The sequence below is a fragment of the Blennius ocellaris genome (genome assembly GCF_963422515.1).
Source record: "Blennius ocellaris genome assembly, chromosome: 24".
In the NCBI taxonomy this organism is placed as follows: Eukaryota; Metazoa; Chordata; class Actinopteri; order Blenniiformes; family Blenniidae; genus Blennius; species Blennius ocellaris.
The window spans coordinates 9,968,338-9,990,357 of NC_137673.1; the positions used below are offsets into that span (position 1 = coordinate 9,968,338).

At 42.4% G+C, this 22,020-nt stretch overlaps 1 protein-coding gene across 2 annotated transcripts; it reads right to left on the reverse strand.

The window, feature by feature from the left end:
• Positions 1–6,130: 6,130 nt before the first annotated feature.
• Positions 6,131–19,713, reverse strand: LOC308147685 (poly(rC)-binding protein 3-like; the record flags this gene model as incomplete). Of its 2 annotated transcripts, none has more annotated exons than XM_080519979.1 (12): positions 6,131–6,185; positions 6,397–6,566; positions 7,757–7,809; positions 8,141–8,219; positions 11,327–11,368; positions 12,630–12,704; positions 14,923–15,051; positions 15,305–15,436; positions 16,204–16,320; positions 16,406–16,438; positions 19,522–19,545; positions 19,639–19,713. In XM_080519979.1, the coding sequence occupies 12 exons, from the start codon at positions 19,711–19,713 to the stop codon at positions 6,131–6,133; spliced, it is 984 nt and encodes a 327-aa protein (XP_080376105.1). The 2 variants fall into 2 exon arrangements, with proteins under 2 accessions (XP_080376105.1, XP_080376104.1); XM_080519978.1 differs by having other exon boundaries at positions 8,141–8,216; positions 12,561–12,704.
• Between the last annotated feature and the right edge of the window lie 2,307 nt (positions 19,714–22,020).

The window sequence follows — 22,020 nt, forward strand, 5'->3', positions numbered from 1 at the left end:
CAAATAGGTTTTTCTATTTATGAATGAGTAGACCCTCGGTTATAGTTAAGCTTTTGTTTCCCTTCCATCATCCTTCAGTGTTTTCAGAAAGAAGATTTTTTTTTTTATGTTACCAGGCTATAAAATGACGAATGAATGACAGAAGTACATTTGAAGTCATCCTCCCTTCCTGTTTCACAATAACTTCTCATTTTGCTGAGCTGTTCTTTCCTTTTCCTTCTCACATTAAAGCCTGTGAGTAGTGATTCCTCCCTGCTGCTGTTGTTTTGACGGTGTGACGTGGCCGCGGTGCATCCAGCTGGACGCCGGCCAGCGACGGCACCCTTGCACGCCAATAAACTTCCCCCAACAGCTCCTTGGCTCTGCAAAAGAAACGTCTGAAAAAGTCTGCATCCACTCCCCCAAGACCAAACTCCAGGCTGTTAGAGATTTTATGTCCTTTATTTGTCTTCGTGCAGAGCACATAACATCTGTCCACCTGAAAATGTTGCTGTATCACCGAGGCCCTGGCCACGCTTGTATAAGCTAAATGAATTTGTCACAAAACTTTTATTTTATGTGAATATAAGACCTCGTTTGCTGAACCAGCAGTTTCCGAGTTCAGCCACAAGGGGGCCTCAACTCACCAAGAGTCCAAAGGTAAGCTCACACTTTAATAAAGGAGTCATCAGGTGGAAATTCCATTATTTCCTTCTACATTGGTGTTGGACCTCAGTTGAAACTGAAAATCTGGAGTTTGATTCATTTTGCTTGGGCTTTTTGTTCAAACCAGAATCGCCCAAAAGAGGGCACACTACCAAAACAGGAGGTTTTTGATCCACCATCACCAGCATCCACTTTGTGTTTGGAATTATTCCAAAGGTAAGTCTCGCCGCTTGTGTAACGCCACACTTTATTATGTAGGAGACCCATCACAGACTGGGAGAGAGGTAAATGTTAGTGACATGAAATAGTGTAGCTCCTCCAGCAGTCTAACGTCTGGCAGCTTATTACCTTGTGTCAGGTTTCTCAGCAGGGCACAGCATGGGCCCTTCCTGTTTCATGGGAACCATCAGATATTCAATGTCAATGAGTGTTTGAAATGGAGCGACACTTCTGACATGGTTATACATTTTCACAAAGGTTTGAGCACATTAAAGCTGTCAAAAATGTAGCAGTTCAAACAGTAGAAGAAAGTTTAATAATAAAAGTAATAATTATCTTTTGTATTTAATAGGGTCTTCGACCCTAAAAAGAAAAAAGGGAGAAAAATGCAAAAAGAAAAAGCCCATCATCTCTCATTATGTAATTAAAATCATCATGCTGCAGTCATTCTCTGTATTAATGGAACGGGAGTCATAGAAAGAAACAGAAGGACAAGTCACAGAAAGAAAAATGAAACTTTATTAGTTTTTATACTTACCAACACTTTAAAATTAAAGCCTATGTTAATTACTCACAACTAATATAGATCTGCACAGAGCAAATAAATCAATTCAAAATAGTTACAAACTTCTATCACATTTTTTTTTTACACAAACAAAAGCTGAAAAACAACAAAAAAGAAACATGTCTAGTCATTCTTTTTTTCCTGCTGTTGCTGCCACAAAGCTTCTTTCTGTTAGCTACGAAGCTACGCTAATAAAGAGAAAACTCGATAAATAATTGCACATTGCACCCTATTATTGCATTAGTTGCAGTTTGTTTCAGAGTCGCAGTATACTCATAAATGTAAATACACGGAGTAACACAAGAATATCCATGTTATTGAAATCACACGACTGCCAAGTTACCGCTCGGTATTCCTTCAGTCGCCCGCTAGCCGCCCAAACGTCTCCGAGCTACGCCGGCGACCGTCAGCTCGCCGTTCAACCTTGCCCGACAAAGTACGAGCTGTGACCCAAAAGAAAACACAAATCTGGCGTTTGCGTCAAGAGCGTGAAGAATTATTGCAGAAGAGTCGTCTCGTGTCGTGATCCAGCATTTCGTCAATTTACGTGACCGGATGTTTCAAAGTTCGGGGAACAAAAGCTTGATTTTTGTTTTCCACAGTTTGTTCCAATCAAAGTTCCTGAAGCCCCGCCCCCTTAATTTACATCTTACTTAAGCATGCTCAGCAACTGTAACTAAGAGGGGGCAGAACTTGATTCATCTGCCGTCGTTTCTTCATAAGTCGCTGGGAAATAACTGGGGAAGTGAGAAGTTTTGTTGATGTGAGTCAATGGGACTGTGTGAGTGTGTCGACATGAGCAGTTTGTGAATGTATTAAAAAAAATAACTATTTCTGTTAACTGCAAATTAGTGAGATTTCTGAGCCTAATTCGATAGCGGCCAATTAAAACTGGTTGAAACTTCAGGCTAACATCCTATAAAACGGTCAGAATACATACAATTGTGTAAAACTGATAAATCAGCCTCAAATAGTCTTAAAAAGTCAAATAATAACACAGGAAAAAGCTGTAAAACTATTAGTACAAGTACTACTATTTATTCATAAAATGAATAAAACTGTTGGTAGAGCTTCTTTTCAGGAAAAAGGGAAAGAAAAGAAAAAATACTCGTATAGCTTGTTTTCTAGGGAAAAAACAAGAAGGAAAGAAAGAAAAAAATGCATGTCTGGATTTTTTCAGGATGAAAATGAAAGAAAGAAATAAGAAGAAAAGAAAAGATAGCTAGTTTTGCTAAAACAGAGCTATAAAGAGTTAAATAGCTAAAGTGACTAAAACAGCTAGAAAAAGAAAATCTCTTAAAATGTACGGAGAAGCTAAAAATGTATTAAAATTTACAGAAATTATAGACGTGACGTGTCATGAAAGCAACCTCAGTTTATGCTGAATAGAAATTATTTTTAGACGTTTTATTTTCCTTCATTTCAGATCATTCTCGTTTTTGGAATTCTAAAGAAATTTTATTTGGTACAAAAATTCCGAAAACAATTATTTTGGTTGTAACGGAATGGAACGTCTTTTTGGTAATTTTACCAATTGATCATCTTTGACTCTCTTACTTCTTTAAGTGATGAAAGCAGCAGGAATTCCTGGCAAACTTGAACATTTGCTTGCGTTACAAATGACCCTGGCAGATTCTACGAGTTAAATATCAAGAAAAACCAAACTTTTGCTCCCCAGAAACACCGAAATCCACCTCGAAAGCATCTGGAGGTCAAACAGCAGCTGGACTCTCATTTCTGTGTGGGATGCTGTGATTGAACAATAACATTCAACAGCGGTGTGTTTGAGTCAGCGTAGCAGCGGGCATGGCCCTCCAACGCAGCGGGGCGCCGCCGGGTGGATGAATGATTGAATCACAGCAAACGTCGTGACTCCTCCCCCTCTCGTGAGCAAACGCAACAAAACCAACCGAGCCGAAGTTTCATGACCAACAAACAAAAAAGTGGTATGTGCATCACCACGCCGCGAATAAATAAGTAAATAGATGAATAAATACAAGCCATGTAGCAGGAGGTGTCGTCCAACGCGTAACACTGGACACCACCATAAAAAGACATTCAAACCTAAAGCATCGAATCGAGCGCATGACAACCTATAAAACAAACAACAAAAAAAAAGCATGACGAGATGAACAATCGTGGTCACGTCCGCCCAGACCCCGCGGGTTCCCCCTGACGAACCCCTGAACATTCCTCGGCCCCCAGAAAAAAAAACCGTGAGCCAGCCGAACGGTTTGGACACTGCGCTCGGCTTCTACGTCCAACCAACCCTCCCACGTCCGAGGCGGTACGGAGGAAAGTGTTGACAAGTCTATTGCATGAGCGCCGCGTAGTCGACTGATGTGCTAGCTCACAAAAGTCCTTGAAAAACTAAAACAACGACAGAGTAAACAATCATTTAAAGTTTCAGTCAGTGTCTGGGGTTTGTCTCTAATTTCTATTGGAGCTGGTGGGAGGAACGGGGGAGGGGTTGTCTGGGCTCAGAACGTTAGCGGAGATGACGAGGAGCTAGCGGTATCCCGTCAAAGTGTGAGGATTATTGCAGATTATTTGTCATAGGGATCACACATAGTGCTTTGAAGTTACAGGAAAAAAACCATTGAGGATAAAAAAGTTGGATTTGCTTTCTCGTTTGCGTTTGAATGGCGGATCGTCAGCGCCTAGACTGTTTGTTCTGTTAAAAAAGTTACGTTCCACAGGCCCCGGCCTCTTGGTTACTGTTGCTATGGCTGATGCTGCTCTAGAATGACTGCATAACGACTGTAGTAGCTGAGCCCGACGCTTAAAGCTACCGTGACGGATTACTGAAGTGACGCCAAGTGGCCATCCCAACAAACAAGCTACATTCCGACAAAAATAAACGTTGTACAATTATGTCTCAGTGTTGTGGAGTAACAGTCGTGTTGCGGTCAGAAAGCATTCTGAAGAAACATATGATGCCACAAAGGTTCCTACTGATAATCATTCCGTTGCAATTATTCCCCCTTGTGGATTAAATAGTCTACTGCACCCACATACAGATACCAAACAATGGCAGTCAGAGCAACAGTATCTAAGGGGGCAGGGCTAATAGAAGGACTCAGTTATCACGATGCATTTGAAAGTAGCTAAGAAATGGGAATGAGCCAACTCCTGAGTGGCAAAGAGAGTCACTAATGGAACATTACAGTGAATCTCGGCCCTGTCCACATGAGCCAAAACAATCTTTTACAAAATCACCATAAAAACTACTGAAAATGATTCCTGGCCTATAGGTGGTGCCATGACAGTGCCACAGAAAAACACCAAAAATGGATTAGATGACCAGAGCATGGACAAATTGAAAAATCAACAAATCCAAAGCCTTATTGAAACAACGAGCATCAATTGCTTCTGCAGCTCTAGCTGGACACACTGTCGTGTGGATGGGGTCTCAAGCTAAATGCACCTCACGTGAAAATAATCAGACGAAATTAGCCTAAGCTAAGCCTAAGTTAGCACAAAAACAGCACCCTTTTGACCATTTTAACCAAAGAGCACTGTTTTATCTGTGTCGACTTCCGTAGATTTACGTAATGACCGTGTTTGTCTGCCACGTCAACAAGTGGGAAATCCAACTTTCCCAACTGGTAGCTACGCGAATGTGGAGAAAAATCCATATGAATGTTGTCCAACTAGGAAAGTGTAATGACGTTGCTAACGGGGTGTGAGAACAACACGAAGTTATGTTAAGTTACAAAATTCCTTGTATGAAAGCAAACAAGAGTAAACAATCATTTAAAGTTCAGTCAGTGTCTTCGGTTTGTCTCTAATTCCCATTGGAGCTGGTAGGAGGCGGGGGAAAGTGTGGGGCGGGACGCGGCGGGAGCCCGAACGATCTGAGAACGCTATGGGAGAAGAGACGGAGCACAAAGATCTGAAGATAATAATAAGATGAGAAGGAGCACGAGTCTAGCGAACGTACCGAAACACAAGACAACACCAAAAACATGCAATATAAGCAAGAAAACCGTCCAGCCGGGAAATCAACGTGACGGGAGGCTCCAGGAGCGATACCATTGGCTTAAAAGGGTCATGTGATGCAGCAGAGTCACGGGTAGAGATTAGACAAAGATGCGAATCAGGACAAAAGCAGAAGAGTCCCTTTTTTTTGTGTGTGTGTTTTTTTGCGATATAATATGAAAGTTGTATAATTTAGGCTACATCCCACCACACTCTGCCGATAGCATCACTGAGCAGCTGCTCTATGTAAAGTCACTACGTTCTACCACAGTCTGCCAGCGGTTACGAGATTATACTTCAAAGAGATGTTCTATGACGCAGCACTGACAGAGAGAAAGCAATAGAGAGAGAGAGAGAGAAAGAGAGAGAGAGAAAAAGAAGAAAGAGCATAACACAAGTTGTTCCTAATAATAAACATTCAACATGCTTCCACAGTTCTCTAAAAAAAATCTAACCTACAGAAAAGTTCTTTTTAGGATTCTTTTGCATTTTTTTTTCCAAAGTTTTTTTCTTTTTTTCTTTTCAAAGATTTCGATTGGTTCTCTGAAAAAAAAAGAAGAAGAAAGTGAGCGCAGCCCTCCCCTCCCCTCCTTTGCTGGATGCAGAGCCAATGGTTGGAGGGGGTGGGGGGTGGGGCTGGTGGTCAGGTGCGTTCGGAGAGCCAGAGTCCGGAGTGGTCAGTCACTGGAGAGGGCCAATCGGAGGAGCCAGGCAGGGAGCTCAGGATGTGGTCATGGAGGATGGGTCGTTCCACATGGCCGCCACGTCTCTGAACCTGCAGGGGGAGGAAGATGAGGAAGAGGAAGATGAAGACAGGTAAGGAAGACATTTCTCTTGTTTTACCAAAAGCGGCCAACATAAAGTCCCCGACCACATGATCCCAAAACCATCTTTTTTCTCCCTGTCATTCTTAAAAAGTTCCACTTTGTACCAGCAGGTGGTACCTCTAAGTTGTCGCTACTCAAGGGTTCTATGAGAAGAAGTACCTTGCGTTGATGAGGTACTGGGCCAGACTGATGTTGGCGGGGGTCCCTGTGATGGTGATCTGGCGCTCCGATGACCCTTCCATGGCGTTAGCAATTTTGATCTGCGCCCCAGACATCTGGCGGATCTCGTTGATTTTGGTTCCCTGGCGTCCGATTATGCAGCCTATTAGCTGGGAAGAAAAAGGGGGTGGGACTTAGGATGGCTGGAGCACAGGATGGAGACAGGGGGATGAGGGATGGTGGCAGTGATGCGTGTGATTGGTCCGTCCCGTTAAGACGATCAGAGGCCGCGCTGTCGCTTCTTATCAGCAGGAAGTGAAGTTCACCCAGAACACCGTCGAGCTCGCCATCAGAGCTCGTCTTCCATTCTGTTTGAGTATTCCAACAAAGGTTCCACCTCCGAGATTTAATATGAGGGATTAATGTCTGTAATTTGTCTGGTAATGGATATTAAAGCTGACACAGCAGCGAGCAAGGGAGTGAGAGTGATAGCAGCGTGACTTTATGAGTGACTGGAAAGCTCCGACTCACTCTCAGTCACCGGCAGCAGCAGTGGGAGTGGAAACAATCAAAGTAATTAATTCTCAGGTTAGATGTTTCCCCAAAAGTCCAAAAAAGCTTAAAAATGGTTTAAACAATTTTTATATTAAGTAATATTAGAAACAAAAATAATAGATGAATAAATAAATATATAAATACATAAATACATAAAAAACTAACTTAAAGTAAGAGATTTAACTGTCAAATAAAGCTATTTATAGAATTCTGAAATAAAGGAATGCAATACATATTAAATGGCATAAAAATAAAAAATAATTAACTACAAAAGTTGATGAGTGATTAATAACGGTTACAATTTTCTTAAAATGAAACAAAGCAATCCAATAAATAATTCCATTAAAATATTAAATTCAAAAAGAATTATTAACATATTAAATATGAATACTTTTTTAATGTGTTGAATACAAATTTAAATGTTAATAATTAAGGATATAAGAGAGTATAATTGATCTTAAACCAGAATAAAGTATGAAAAATATCTTTAATGTAATTAAAAAAAAAGATTTGGCATAAAAACAATTACAAATAATATCTGAAAACCCAATAAAATTGCAAGAAATACATTTCAAATTCAAAGATTCTAATTTTAAATGGTGTTAAAAATGGTATATTAATAATACAAAACTATTTGTATAATTTTTTTGAAAATGTTTTTATGATGTTCCTCTATTTTATTATTATTATTATTATTATTATTATTATTATTATTATTATTATTATTATTTACAACTATTTTTTGTAGGTAAAAATGGAAGTATGACTCAACAATGGCTGGACACAGGAAGAGAAAGGTACTCACATCATTGGGAATGGTGAGTTCATGAGTACTGGCCTGGTTACTGGCATCCAGACCTGCTGCTGAACACAGGACAGGAGGAGGGGAGATGTTAGCATTGTTGTTTGACACCAGCACCAGGTGTGATCCTACAACCCTACCAGAAACAAACCAGCCTGAAGCTTTGAAAGACAAACAACACACACGCACATAAAACCAGGAAACCATGGAGGAGAGCAAAGAAAAAAACAAACAAAGAAACCTCAACGTGAACCAGAGCAGACCACCAGCAGGCCATCAGGAGCAGAGAAGACAGGACAGGACAGGACAGAAGAGTCAGAGAGAGGAAGAGGAGGAAGAGTGCGTGAAAATGAGAAGAGGATCTTCGGTGAAGAGGTGGGTACGTACCGGGGAAGGCAGGGGTGGTCTGTCCGAGGGGGGTAAAGGGGGTTTGCTGCATAGCCAACTGGTGGAGCTTGCTCAACTGCTGAGGGGGGGAGGAGGAGGACAGCAGAGCTATGAGGAGGTCATCGTTAAAAACACGCGCACACACACACACACACACACACGCTCACACACAGAGGTCTGTCCACAGTGCTACAAGATAAAGAGGATGTGAGGAGAAGATCTGACACACACAGGTAGAGGACGAAGAAGAAGAAAAAGCAGAAGAGGAAGAGGAAGAAGAAGAAGAAGAAGAAGAAGAAGAAGCTCATGGAGGACTTGGCCTGCAGTACGTACTGCTGTGATTCTCTGTGATTACGTGCTTGCAAGTACTTTCTTGGAAGGACAGACTTTCAGAATTTCTTGTGAAATGCATTATGGACAATTTGGCTTCCCGAGTCCACACAAGCCCAGTCTTTGTGCATTCTCAATAAAGTTGGCCAAGCAAGTACACATCCAGGTATTTCATGCGTACTATCGATTATGCACTTTCAATTGGATCAGGATTCAGTCTCAGATGACGTTTCACAAGTACACATATTGAGAAATAGCGACCATCTCTGTATTAGAGCTAAACATGGCAGCATTAGGACCTCAGGTTGCTGGTTGATTCTGCTCACAGATGCGAGATGCGAGATGTGTGTTTTCTTGAGGGTCATGGTTGATTATAGTCACATCACTTCCACTGCTTTGGAATTGATGCCAACTATCTGGCAACATACTGCGAGACTTGTTCAGCTCTTGGTTTTGCTGCTGCTCATCTTTGGGTCCTTTGCCCAAATTTTCTTTGGCCAATTCATACATTCCACATATCTGCAGGGCGCGCGCCGGACCTTGTTATGTAAATATCGTCATCCATTCCTGTGCGCGAGGATCCACGCAGACCCCTCTATGGACAACCGTGTGAAGCTCAATTTTTGTGCTTGTGCGGACTGGACATACCTGAGCAACTCACAACAATGGACACCAACTCACCCCTTGTGTGAGGAGGTTGGCCTTAATCTTTGTCTGTGCTATCACATTCAAGAGACTAGAATGTACACTCGGTAGAGCACATACCTTCACCAACGCAACATTTGTTTGCGGAACCAAGTTAGCATCACTAGCATGTTAGCCATTAGACCGCATTGATGCTAACTGGCCTGTCAGATAGACACGTCATTGTTCAAAACACTGAGCGAGGGCACAATGCTAAATCACTATCCGAGTCAATGCCAGCAGGCAGCTATCGGTAGCTTCCAGGGAACTGACAGCTCCACGCAGAGCTCCAGTGTCCAGAACAGAGGAATTATCTTACCTCTCCAGGAGCTGCTGTGCGATGACAAATCCTCCTTGAAGAGTTCATGCAATGCGGGTCAATAGTTTTTGTGAAAAGTTGGTCAAATATATACATACAAACCAATAAATAAATCAAAGCTGCAAGCAGATGGTTGTTATTGTTATATGCCTCTGATCAGATCTGGACTCTAATGCAACATGTAAAGTTTGACCCAGAGTGAACAATGTTTAGGGTATTTACAGTATACTTCCGGTTTGATGGTGAATATTAAAGCTATTCAAGTTTTTGGGATGGCCACAAGGACAAATTACAGACTCCATGTTGGATTTGGGTCAGGAGTGTCAGCGAGGGATTTTTAGGTGTTGATGAGATGAACAAGTGAGTTTATGGTTTGATTCCTCTACAACATTCCTACAGGCTGTGGTGTTTGGTTTTTTGATGTATTTGATATGTATGAGGTCATGCAGGCGACGGGATTCGGCTTTGGGAGCTTTGACGAAAAATGCTGCAATATAAATGTGGCCAAATGGGGGAGAATGCCGCCGCCAGAAGTGGAAATATCCTCTGGTTCATTACGTTCCGTTATGGAACATGTACTGACGTGAAGCCTGAAATGTAGCATGAATGGCATCACTGAATTGGTTGTCTGTATTTAAGTGAAAGAGGTTGGCTGATGCACAGTGCAGAAAGTATGAAGAGGCCTTGAACCATCTCTGAAGAGCCCAAATTCTCGGAATACACATCGAAGTACACGTACCCATGAAGGCTGTGATTAGTCCGCTTAACTGTGATCCGGATGATTTACACAATTAAATGTGCACTTTATTGGAGAAATTTGAATTCAAGAGTGAGCAGCACACTGAGTCCAAGGGCGGGGAAAACAAAATTCTGATATTGGTGTCGTACACTTCGCTTTGCACACTTTCGATAAATAAGGCCGACACCATGCAGGAAGTTTGTGTTCAACTCACCGATAGTCGACTGGCTAAAATTGGCCAAATTACTCAATATGTCGTGAGAATAAACACTACCAACAGGTTTTATGTGGTTTCTAGACTGATTCTTCTATGCCCCCTAGTGTTATGGTGGTGAATTACTACAGACTCAAGATGTGTCCTGTTTATCTCGGAAGTGGCCTTGTCCACATGACAACACCATTTCATGTAACATTGTTTTTGGCCAGTCATCCACACAACAGCACCATTTCATGTAATCTCTCCATGATGTCACATAACAACAACAATGGCGGACTACATCCTCCAGGTGGAGCTGCAAAAGCTACTGATGCTAATCGCTTTCATCAGGCCAGATGTTAGATTTGTTGATTTCTCAGTTTTTGCATGCCCTGTTAATCTTCTATGTTTTTGGTGTATTTCTGGGCAGCGTTACAGCGTCTCCTATCGGCAATGGCACAAACGTCACGGTTTTGTGTGGCCGCAGAATTTTTTTCTTGTGGACGGGAAGCTTTTTTTTTTTTTACAAACGACAAGGACACAATGATAATTTTGTCTCGTTCAGACAGGGACGGAGACTTCACCATTGTTTGTTATTGTACTTCAGCATATTATCTATGTGAAACCTCCGAGATGACCTGCTGGCTTGGCGCACCGGATTTAATTCCACTAATAACTGAAGCCTTCCGCTAAACATTGCTGCTTCAATTCCAAATCCCCCAGAAAGTCCCGCAGGCCAAGCCTCATGAGCTCCAATAGCCGACAGAGGGCAGAACATCCAGAAGAAACACGTCAGAACAGAAGCTGTATTAATATTAGCAGTTAATATTAATAATGGGGAAAGAGAGTGAGAGCCTGGCTTTGGGTGGGGGAGGGGGGTGGTGCAGCTGGGGGCTGCCTCGCGGAGTGAGCACTCACATCTGGATGAGGGATGGCGTACTGTCCTTGAATGGTGTAAGCCTGTGAACAGCAGAAAGACTCATTACCGTATGTTTAAAAGAGTCACAGTAATGTCTCACACACACACACACACACACACACACACACACACACACACACACACACACACACACACACACACACACACACACACACACACACACACACACACACACACACACACACATACACACACACACACACACACACACACACACACACACACACACACACACACACACGACATCATGCACGACACACACACTCACTCATCAATCAAATCCAGTTGAACTACGTCAGTACAGGAGGACTCAGACAGGAGGAAGTGGGGTTGGGGGAGGTAGGGGTGGGGGGTGAGTCGTCATATTGGATGTGTAGTGTGTGGACCCACCCGGGTCAGAACTGAACAAGACCTCATTGGGTCTGAGTCAAGACAGAGTCCTGCAGTGAGAGCAAGGATGGCTCCGGCGTTTGGATTCATGTTACTGAGACCAAGTCGCGATGTGGATCCAGATCAGACCACATGGAGGTACAAAGACATGGTGTTCTTAAGTCCGAGCAAGGTCAGGATCTTGTTCTTGACTTGGTCTCAACCACTTGAAGTCTTGCTGTTGTCTTGGACTTGTTTTGTCTTGGTCATGAAATTTTGTGGTCTTGGTCTCGACTTGGTTTTGTCTTGGTCTTGAACTGGGTCTAGATCATGTATTAGTCTTGGTGTTGTCTTGTCTTGTTTTGTCTTGGTCGTGAAATCCTCTGGTCTTGGTCTTGGGGTTGTCTTGTCTTGATCTTGGAAACTTCTGGTCTTGGTCTCGGCCCCTTAAAGTCTTAGTCTTAGATGCGATAGTCCTGGTCTTGGTTTCGTCTGGAGTTATGTGCTCTTGACTACAATACTAATAAGACAAAACTACCTGTGTTTGATTCTTTAGAAAAGTGTAATTTTTCTCTTTTCAGATTCACCACATGAGAAGAAATAGACAACCAGACTCTCAGGTAAATCTCTAAGTCTCTTTGAAACATCAGACTAGATTCTCTCAGTTCTGTTCCGGGGCTGGGTGGTACTGGGTGGTGCTGGATAGCGCTGGGTGGTGGCGTGAGTGTAACCAGCAGTACTGGCTGCATGCAAGTTGTTGGTGGTAGTAGTGGTGGGGTCAGGGGGTGACGGAGGGTCAGTGAGGGGGGAGGCAGAGTGAATAAAACCTGGTGCGACACTAACAGGCAGTGGCTGGTGCTGCAGTAAGAGGCTGAGGTTGGCTGTGGACGCCCCCAGAGGGTCTGCTCTTACCTGGCCACCTGAAAAAATGACAGGGGTGGAGGCAGGCTTGGGGCGGTAGGGGATGGTGGCACCTTTCGGTGGGGACTGAGGAGAGAGCGTGGGGGGAGGAGAAGAAGAAGGGGCGAGACGTGGAGAGAGTGTTAGCCAAGAGAGAGGTGCCGTACAAAGTGAGAGCAGAAAAGGGGGGTGGGGGGGGGTGGTGCCTGAGGAAAGACGACCCGTGACACAGGAAGTGCTCGTGCTCACATCCAAAGTCCAAACTGTGGCTCAGTGCACCACGACACTCCCATTGACCTGGAACACCACTTTCAACTGGATAATGATGACTCAACACTCCGCACCACGGTGAATGTGTGTCGGGGGGGGGGGGGGGGGGGGGTCCGCATGGCGGGGGAGTGGGAGGGGACTTACAGTCAGGTCACACATGTCCCAGCTTCCAGGGCTAGTGGCGTCGTGAGCGCCCAGCGGAGAACTGGCTGAGCAGACAGGTTGAATTAATGGAGGGAGACAGAGACAGACACGAAGACAGTGTGTCTGGAGCTTCATGCTAAAGAACATGGACATGGACTTGACTCTGACTAAGAGAAGAATCGGCAGACGGTTAGCTAGCAATACGTCAGAGAATCCAAATAACAAAATGTAAGTACATTTGAGCATGTAAGCCTTGGTTCCACTGCACAAACTATGTGCCAGTACGGTAAGGCAAAGCATACCGACCCAACTCTGTTGCGTGGTTCCACCACAGAGCAGCCGCGTAAAGGTATGTGACATCATTATGTGACCGTAATCGTGGAACCAACGCATTTCTATTGTCACTGCTCGGACTTGAAAACTTTCTCATTCTGAACAGCAGCATCCTGCTGAATGTCCTTCTCACCTTTCCTGTTAGTGGGAGGAGCATCTGCACCTCGTCAGAACATCAGGGGGCAGAGTGGCACAGAGATTTCAATAAACCAAGTTAACAAAACACCCAGTTTTGTTTGCATATGTGAACAACAACAGAAGGGTTCATATGGTCGATGAGCCAAGTAATTATGGTAGCTTGTCGAGAGTGACGATCGTCACTACCAATCAACAGACGGCTGCATTGTCACCCCTCCTTATAGAACCATACCGATGTGCTAAGTACCTCAGCAGAGGGTTATGTAAAGTTACAGTGGTTAGGTACAGTACAAGCACTACTGGTACTATTCTCAACTTTTATAAGTGGAAACACATGAAACCCTGTAGTGTACCATCCCGCACCGTACCATACCATACCGTATTGCACCGTCCTGTCGCGTACCAGCACATACTGTGCAGTGGAAACAACGCCAAAGTTTTCAGTATTGACTTTAAAACAGCCTAAATTTTACGTTTCTCATAGCTATCACTGTCACACAGGATGCTGGAACTCTTCATGTGACACACACTTATTGGGCTTTTCCACTAGCAGCCACTTGACTCAGCTTGACTTGGCTTTTAGTCTTTTCCATTATGATACCAAGTACTTTTCTACTCAACCACATTTCCAAATAAGCTGATTGGCCTGGGCGTGATGTCACTCGATGAGTACTGTGAGCTGATTGTTCATTTTTAAAACCAAATCACAACAAGGACACTCGGGAACAGAAATGTAAGCACAGAACTCAACCCCACAAGAAGGTACAGACATTTCTTTGCCTGGTGGCCAACCAGAGGATTCAACAGGAGCGAGACGGAGCGACACGATACTAGTATCAGGAGGTCCCTGAGCTGACGGATGCCACCAATGTTTTGGATGAACCGGATTCCTGTGATAACTGGTGACTGACGTCCTTGTCACAGCAGATGATACAAGTCCGACTGATCTGTAGCTGTCCTGGTAAATGCCATTTAACTGCATAACCAGGAAAAGCTCTGATGACTCCAGCGAAGCCAAGGTGGCACAATATTGTTACGGAAAACGAGCAAAGCTCAGTCGAGTGGAGCAGTACGAGAACTGTGTCATGGGAAAGCACCAATAGTTGTGATTGTATCACAAGGACACAAAAACTGTGGTTCAGTGTCAGACTCCTGATACATACGAACATTGCTCAGTGAAAGGAAGTTAATTTATGCCTTTTAGCAGGTTAGTTGATCATAAATGAGTACTCATGGCACCACTCCAGAACATCACATCATCAGCCAAAGCTGACAGGGTCAGGTAACAGACATATATTGCCGCATCAGTTTAGTCTTACTTAGTGTGCCAGTTTGTCAATTTGTGATGAACGTTAGCATAGCAGTGTTTTTTTCACGGTGTAATGTGTTGATGGACCCCGCGTGCCCCCCCTCACTGTACCTCCAGCATCACCACACATATCTGTTTGACACACTGGATGATGGCCTCCGGGGCTCCCGAGATGGTCACCGCCCGCTCTGTGGAGTTTGGCAGCATGTCTCCTGCGACCTGGACCTGAGCGCCAGTGGACTGCAGGGGGAAGTGGTGGACAAAGGTGGAGGGGTTAGTGGGCTGAGGGGGGGGGTGTCATAGAAACACACAGAGGCCTGGCACATGAGGTGCTAGGATGGTGTTTAGACCTTATTATTTATTGGACAAAAAAGAACGAGAATGAAAATGAGGACAAAAAATGACAAAAATTAGGGGGAAAGGGGAAAAATTAAAAAAGGATAAAATAGGAAAAAAGAAAAAATATACATATTCAGCCTTTCTTTGACCCCACCTCTCTCATCTCTTTGATCTTGGAGCCTCCTTTACCGATCAGTGAGCCGCACTGACTGGCTGGCACCACAAGGCGGAGCGTGACTGGGGGCTTACTGGTGGCCGGACTGTTGCTCATCGAGTTAATGATGTCCTGCACAGGGAGTAAAACCAGTCAGTATGTGTGTGTGTGTGTGTGTGTGTGTGTGTGTGTGTGTGTGTGTGTGTGTGTGTGTGCATCTTCATGTATTATTTATATCAGGAGTGGTGCAGTGGACCAATGGAGAGCGAGACACACACACACACACACACACACACACACACACACACACACACACACACACACACACACACACACACACACACACACACACACACACACACACACACACACACACACACACACACACACACACACACACACACACACACACACACACACACACACACACACACACACACACCACTGGCCCAGCTACAGAGGGTGCCGCAAGGTGAGATCAGCACATTTCTGTGGGACGTCCTGCTGCCAAGCCCCCAATTTGGAATCCACTTGGGGACACACACACACACACACACACACACACACACACACACACACACACACACACACACACACACACACACACACACACACACACACACACACACACACACACACACACACACACACACACACACGGGGACTTTGCATCAAAATGAACATTAACTGCAATTCTTCCAGTTATAGCGTTGCTGCAGTTCCAATTATGATCACTGGGGGTCGCACCTTCTCGGTAAAAAAAGAGGAAAAGAAACAATCCAGACTTTATTTTTTTTCTTGTCTTTTTTTCTTTCTCTTTAAAAAAATAATTAAGATGTATTTTTTCCTTATCTTTTTCTACATTCTACTTTGACTTAAAGGCCAGACTTTATTTTTACCTCCTCGAACTTGTACGCGATCATGGCGAAGGCCTTGAAGATGGCGTCCGTCGGCCCCGTGATGGTCACTATCCGCTCGGGGCAGTTTCCCTCTGAGATATTGATGCGCGCTCCGCTCTGCAAGGAACCAGACAACAAACCACAATCACTCAAAAGCATCAAAATGAGTGAAAATCACGACAGAAAGTAGAGTTTTTCTTACATCTTCACGCATTTTCTTCACCGTTTCTCCTTTCTGGAACACAAGAGAAGAAGAGGAACAGTAGTTAGACTTGGTTTTTTTCTGAAGACGCACCTTGCTGCTCACCTAGGAGTGGTCAGTCAGCACTGTGGTAGCTGTGGTTGACAAGCACATGGTTGAATAAGGGTCTCCTGGTGACAATGTGGTCCAGTTATTGCCATTGATGGGATCTCGGGTCCCTCCAGGGCACTTTGTTGTGGCTTGGTGGGGAAGAATTTGTTGGTGACACAAAGGTCATGGTAAGAGCAGTGCTCAAGTAGTTGCTGTCCATTCTGATTGAGTTTGTCTATTCCAAAGTGACCAAAGCAGTGTGGCCAGGAGTTGTAGTCTGCACAAATCCAGGCATTGAAGTCCCCCAGGGGAACAGGTGTTCATTTGTCGGCATCTCTCTGACCTTGGCCTCACGCTCCTCTTACAACAAATCCTTTGCCTCAAGATGTAGAGCAGAGTGTGGGGGCGTAAATGTTCAGGAAGTTTGTGGGTCCAGAAGAGGGTCAATGATTTTTGGCTGTTACCTGGGAGAGAGGCTCAACTGAGGACAGGAGGGTGCTCGTCTGGGTCCAGTCCATGCCAGAAGAACGTAGTCTCTCTGAGGCTTGGAGGGGAGGTGTGTCTCTTGAAGGGCAATGATGTCTACCTTGAGCCTTGACAGCTCATGGTCAGCAATGGCTGTTTTTCTTAACATCATCAACTTGCTGTAAGTTGTCAGAAAGACCAGGACACATCGTTGTGACATTCCAGGTAGTCAGAGGGCCGATATTATCGGCCGATATTGACTTAAAAATGTAATATTTGGAAATATCGGTATCGGATTTTTACAACCGATATTGGAATTTCCGAGTCTGCATGAACGCAGCATGGGACGTTTACGGGTGCACGCTTGATGACGTTTAACAACAACAAATACAACACGCTGGACTCGTGGCTAAGAAGGAGAAGCCCGGTGAATGAAATGTCCGTGGTTTGGAACTATTTCCAAGTGTCAACCACGGATAATAAATTTGCAATTTGCAATGACTGCAAAGCGTCGGTTATGCGAGGAGGAAACAAGGTGTCTTCCTTTAATACCTCAAATTTAATAACCCATCTCAAGAAGAACCATGCGGAGTTGCATGCTACATTTGCGCAGCAAAGTGATGAAAAGAAGCAACAGCCGAAACTGAAGAAAACCACACAGTTGTTGCTTAAAGAGTCAACTGAGAAAAAACAAAAATACGACAAGGACCACCCCAGGCGGAAAGCCATCAATCTGAAAATCATGGACTGCATCGCAATGGATAACCAGCCTTCTTCTATCGTTAAAGATGCCGGATTTACCAAACTTGTGGAGTTCCTCGAGCCACGTTATTCCATGCCCAGTTGCAAGTATTTCTCAGACCAGTGCTTACCTGAATTGTACAGTATTGTTTACAGCCACGTCGAGAAGCTAATTTCTGGTGCTGTGTCCATTAGCTTCACTACAGATATCTGGTCTTCAAGCGTTAACCAGGTTAGCATGTTGAGTTTGACTGCTCAATGGCTAGATGAGGACTTTGGTTTGAAAACGGCTGTACTTCATTCTCAAGAGTGCCGTGGGTCTCACACGGCAGACCGAATTGCGTCTACTTTTGAGGGGATGTTTGACAAATGGAATATCCCCAAGGCTAGTAGTGCACGTAGTGGTGAGAGACAATGCACGTAACATGGCTAAAGCTGCGATGGAGTTTGGTGTGTTAAGTCTGCCCTGCATGGCGCACACCTTGCAGCTTGCAGTGAACGGAGGTGCCCTTTCTCACCGAAGCATTTCAGATGCTCTGGCTGTGGGGAGGCGACTGGTAGGACACTTCAAGCACTCACCACTGGCTTACAGTAAACTTGAGGACGAGTATATGGACGAGTCAACTTCAGTCTTGGTTTTTGTTGCACTTTAAAGGAGGGCTGTTTTAATTTTGTGAGCATTTCTGTGCCTTTCTTGTTTATATTTGCACTATTTTGTTACTCTTAAAAGAGATTGAGCACAGTTTGAGTCTATTATTTGACAAGCTATGTCCAGTTATTCATTCATTGACTGTTTACAACTAATGGACTGAAGATATACCTCTTCCTTTTTTTTATATTGTCTGTGGTGTTGTTGAGTTTGTTGTTGAGGTTTCTCTCTAACACTAAATAAATATGGCACTTTTTTCCATAATTTAAGTTGTTGTTCTCTTATTTTTCTCAGTGTGTACATTTGGAAAGCCATGTTTGATTCACATATGCATCCAGTGGGGCGTCACATTAAAATTAGGCATAATGTGTTAATTCCACAGTAGGAGATATTTTATGTTGTTGTTACCGAACAGTTTTGATGTGAAAAGCCGGCATATATCGGTATCGGTGATATCGGTATCGGTGATATCGGTATCGGAAATTAAGAGTTGGACAATATCGGAATATCGGATATCGGTAGAAAAGCCAATATCGAGCATCCCTACTTATAACCCATAACTGCTGTATCCTGTGTTGTTTATGTCGCTGGACTGGGCGAAGGTTATGGGGATCCAGAATTCTGAATCCCCCTCTCGACCTTGCTGGCAGGATCCAATAGAAAGGACAAGCCAATGTAGTTGGTGTCAGCGTAGCTGCAGAAGTTGCTGGAAGGTGTCACAGTGTCCAACCAACTGCCTTAGGGGCTCCACTCCAGATTTTCTGTCAGGGTTTTACTCACTTAGCTGTTCCCAAACCAATGGCAGTGACACTCATATCCCTGGGTGGGTATGCAGAGTGGACGCTCTGAAATAGCAACACTGGACTGTGCACTGAGTTGAGTATGGCTCGCGAGTTTGTTTATTGAGTTATTATCAATAAATAATATTGATATTATTGTATAACAATATTGTTGATTGTTATTATCAATAAATAAAAATTACTGCAAAGTGGTGCAGTGGTTAGCGCACTTGCCCACAGCATAAAATACCTTAGTTTAAATACCAACTGGGTCCTTTCTGTGTTGGGTTTGCATGTTCTGTGTAACTGGGTGAATTCAGTGTTGAAATTTCCCCCAAATGGGATTAATGCAGTACGATAAAATTACAATTTTTAAAAAAAACAATTCTTACCTTTCCTATGATACTCCCCACTTCCTGTGGAAACACAAAACCCAGAGATCGTCAGGATTAAGGCATAATGGTGGTGAAGAAAGTCACCAGAATCCACTCATACTGTTGAATGCTCACCTTTCCGTGCATGAGCAGACGGATGGTGAGCGTCACATTCAGGCCGCCTTCTGATTGGACCTTGATGGGCTCCATGTCGGGAATGGCCGTGAAGGAGGGGGTGTGGTCCAGCGAGACAGGAAGTTGGAGGGCCAGCTTGGTGGGAAGCCTGAGACACGCCAAATAGATACAGATGACACAATACAAGCTTTATTTCTCTTTTCTAATTAATTTCTTTATGCATCATTCTGAAAGAAAATGTCTTGAAGCTTTAATTTTTTTTCTTTTTTAATCTTTTTTCATTTGGGTACACAGTGGTACACACAAACAATATACAATAGACATATTTCCCAGCCTTATTTGATATTTTTCAAACAACAAAAATATCAAACTAAATCGAAGCTTTAATTTACTTTGAATATTTGAATAGATATTCTTTTGCCATTAAAACCTGTGTGTGTTGTTTTTTTCAAACTAAAATCTGGAATTTTAAAAGCAAAAATTTAAAGATCAGTTTTTTCCTTTTTCTTTCTTTTTCTCCCAAAAAAGAGAAAGAAAATGCCAATCGAGATTTATTTTTACCTTTTGTCTTTTTCTTCAGAAAAGACAAAAAAAATTTATATTAGTTTTTATTTTCCCCTTTTTTCTTTTCCTATTTTTCTTCTTTTTTGTTTATTTTCCTTTCTTTTTCTTTAAAAGAATAATCCATATTTCTTTTCTTTTCCCTTCCTTTTCTACAAAAAACTATGAGTAGTTCTTTGTTATTTTTCACTCTGTTATTTAGTTTTTCTGGTCTTTTTTTTTTTTAAAGATAGAAAAAATATACTTTTTTTCTTAATTTTTCTTCAAAAAAGAAAAAGCCATAAAGATAAAAAAAAAAGACAAACAAACAAATGAACAATAGAGTTTTATTTTTGTTTCCAAATTATATTTTTTCTTGTCCAGACTTCTTTTTCTTTAGCAAATAAAAAAAGGCAAGAGAATTACTTTCTTTTTTCTTTTTCTATTTCCTATTTTGGTTTTTTCTTGCCTTTTTTTTTCTTTCTTTAAGAGAAAAAAAAATCAAGATTAGTTTTTCCCTTTCCTATATTTTTCAGAAAAATAAAAAGAAATGGAGAAAAACAGGAGATTTGTTTGGCTTAACATTTTTTTTTTTATATTTTAAATGTCCTGAGGTAAAAATCATCCATAAAGAAGATAAAAGCTTTTTATTTATTTCGTTCCTCAGGGGGTGAAAGTGCTCGCTGTGACGAAGAGAAAAGAGCTGAGTGAATGTAGGTCAGCATATGTCTCCTCCATATTTATTTTTATCTGCTCAGCCTCCCCTGCTCTGATCCAGCCTGACAGCTGCTGCAGTGTGTGGCCTTCACCACCGGGGGGCGATGCAGGTCAGGCTGGGAGCTGCTCACCTTCAGGCAAACAAGTGTCTCAAAACGTGGGGGGCTAAAAGACACGATATAAACACTAAATTTGAGAGGAAAATGACTTAAAACTAGTGGAATGATATGTCCATGCAGCAAATTTGACTTGGTAAGAAATCTTGAAATAAGATAATCCTGTAAAATCAAGGACTAAAAACAAATAAACAACTTTTAAAACAAGACAAATGATCGATTACGCATTTACAGTGTTTAATGGGTCATACAAATAATGATAATAATGAAAGAACATGTTTAAAAGTTAATAATGTAAAGTCATATTTTATATTGAAGGTGGAATAATGAATAGCTTCATATGGTTCTAAATAAACATTTGTTTTTATTTTTGTTTTGTTTGTATTATTCACTCATTTTCTAAACTGGTCAAATCCCCAGGTGAAAAACAGATAAATAAGGTAAAAGCTATGTCGGCTAGAACTTTGAGGAAAGAAGAAAAGATAAAAAAGAAAAATGGAAATTTAAGGAAAACAAAAAGGTGAAGAAGAAAAATAATGAAAAAGGACAAAAAAAAACAGGTTGGGAAAAAGATAGGGAAAAGAAAAAAAAAAACAGAAAAAGGAAAACTTGAAAAAGGTGGAAAAAAATAAAAATGGAAAGTTTTATAAAGAAAGTGAAAAGGGAAGAAAATAGGGAAAACAACAGAAAAGGGGAAAAAGAAGAAACAAGGAAAAAAGAAAAAATATCAAAACGGGGGTAGAAGGAAAAAACTAAAAATATAATGTGTAGTTTATCTTTAACTGCTTATATAGAAATGAACAGCAGCTATGAACAGATAAAGAGGCTAAACAAGCCAAGATGTATTAACTGTCTAAAGTGGGAAAAATCTATTAAAACACTTTATGGTGACACTTTATTTTTTGTATTTATAGCATCTTTTTTCAGAAGTTTTTTTTCTTCATTTCAGATAATTATGTTTTGCGGCTCCAGATAAATTGTATTTGGTGCAAAGTTTTAAAACAAGTCC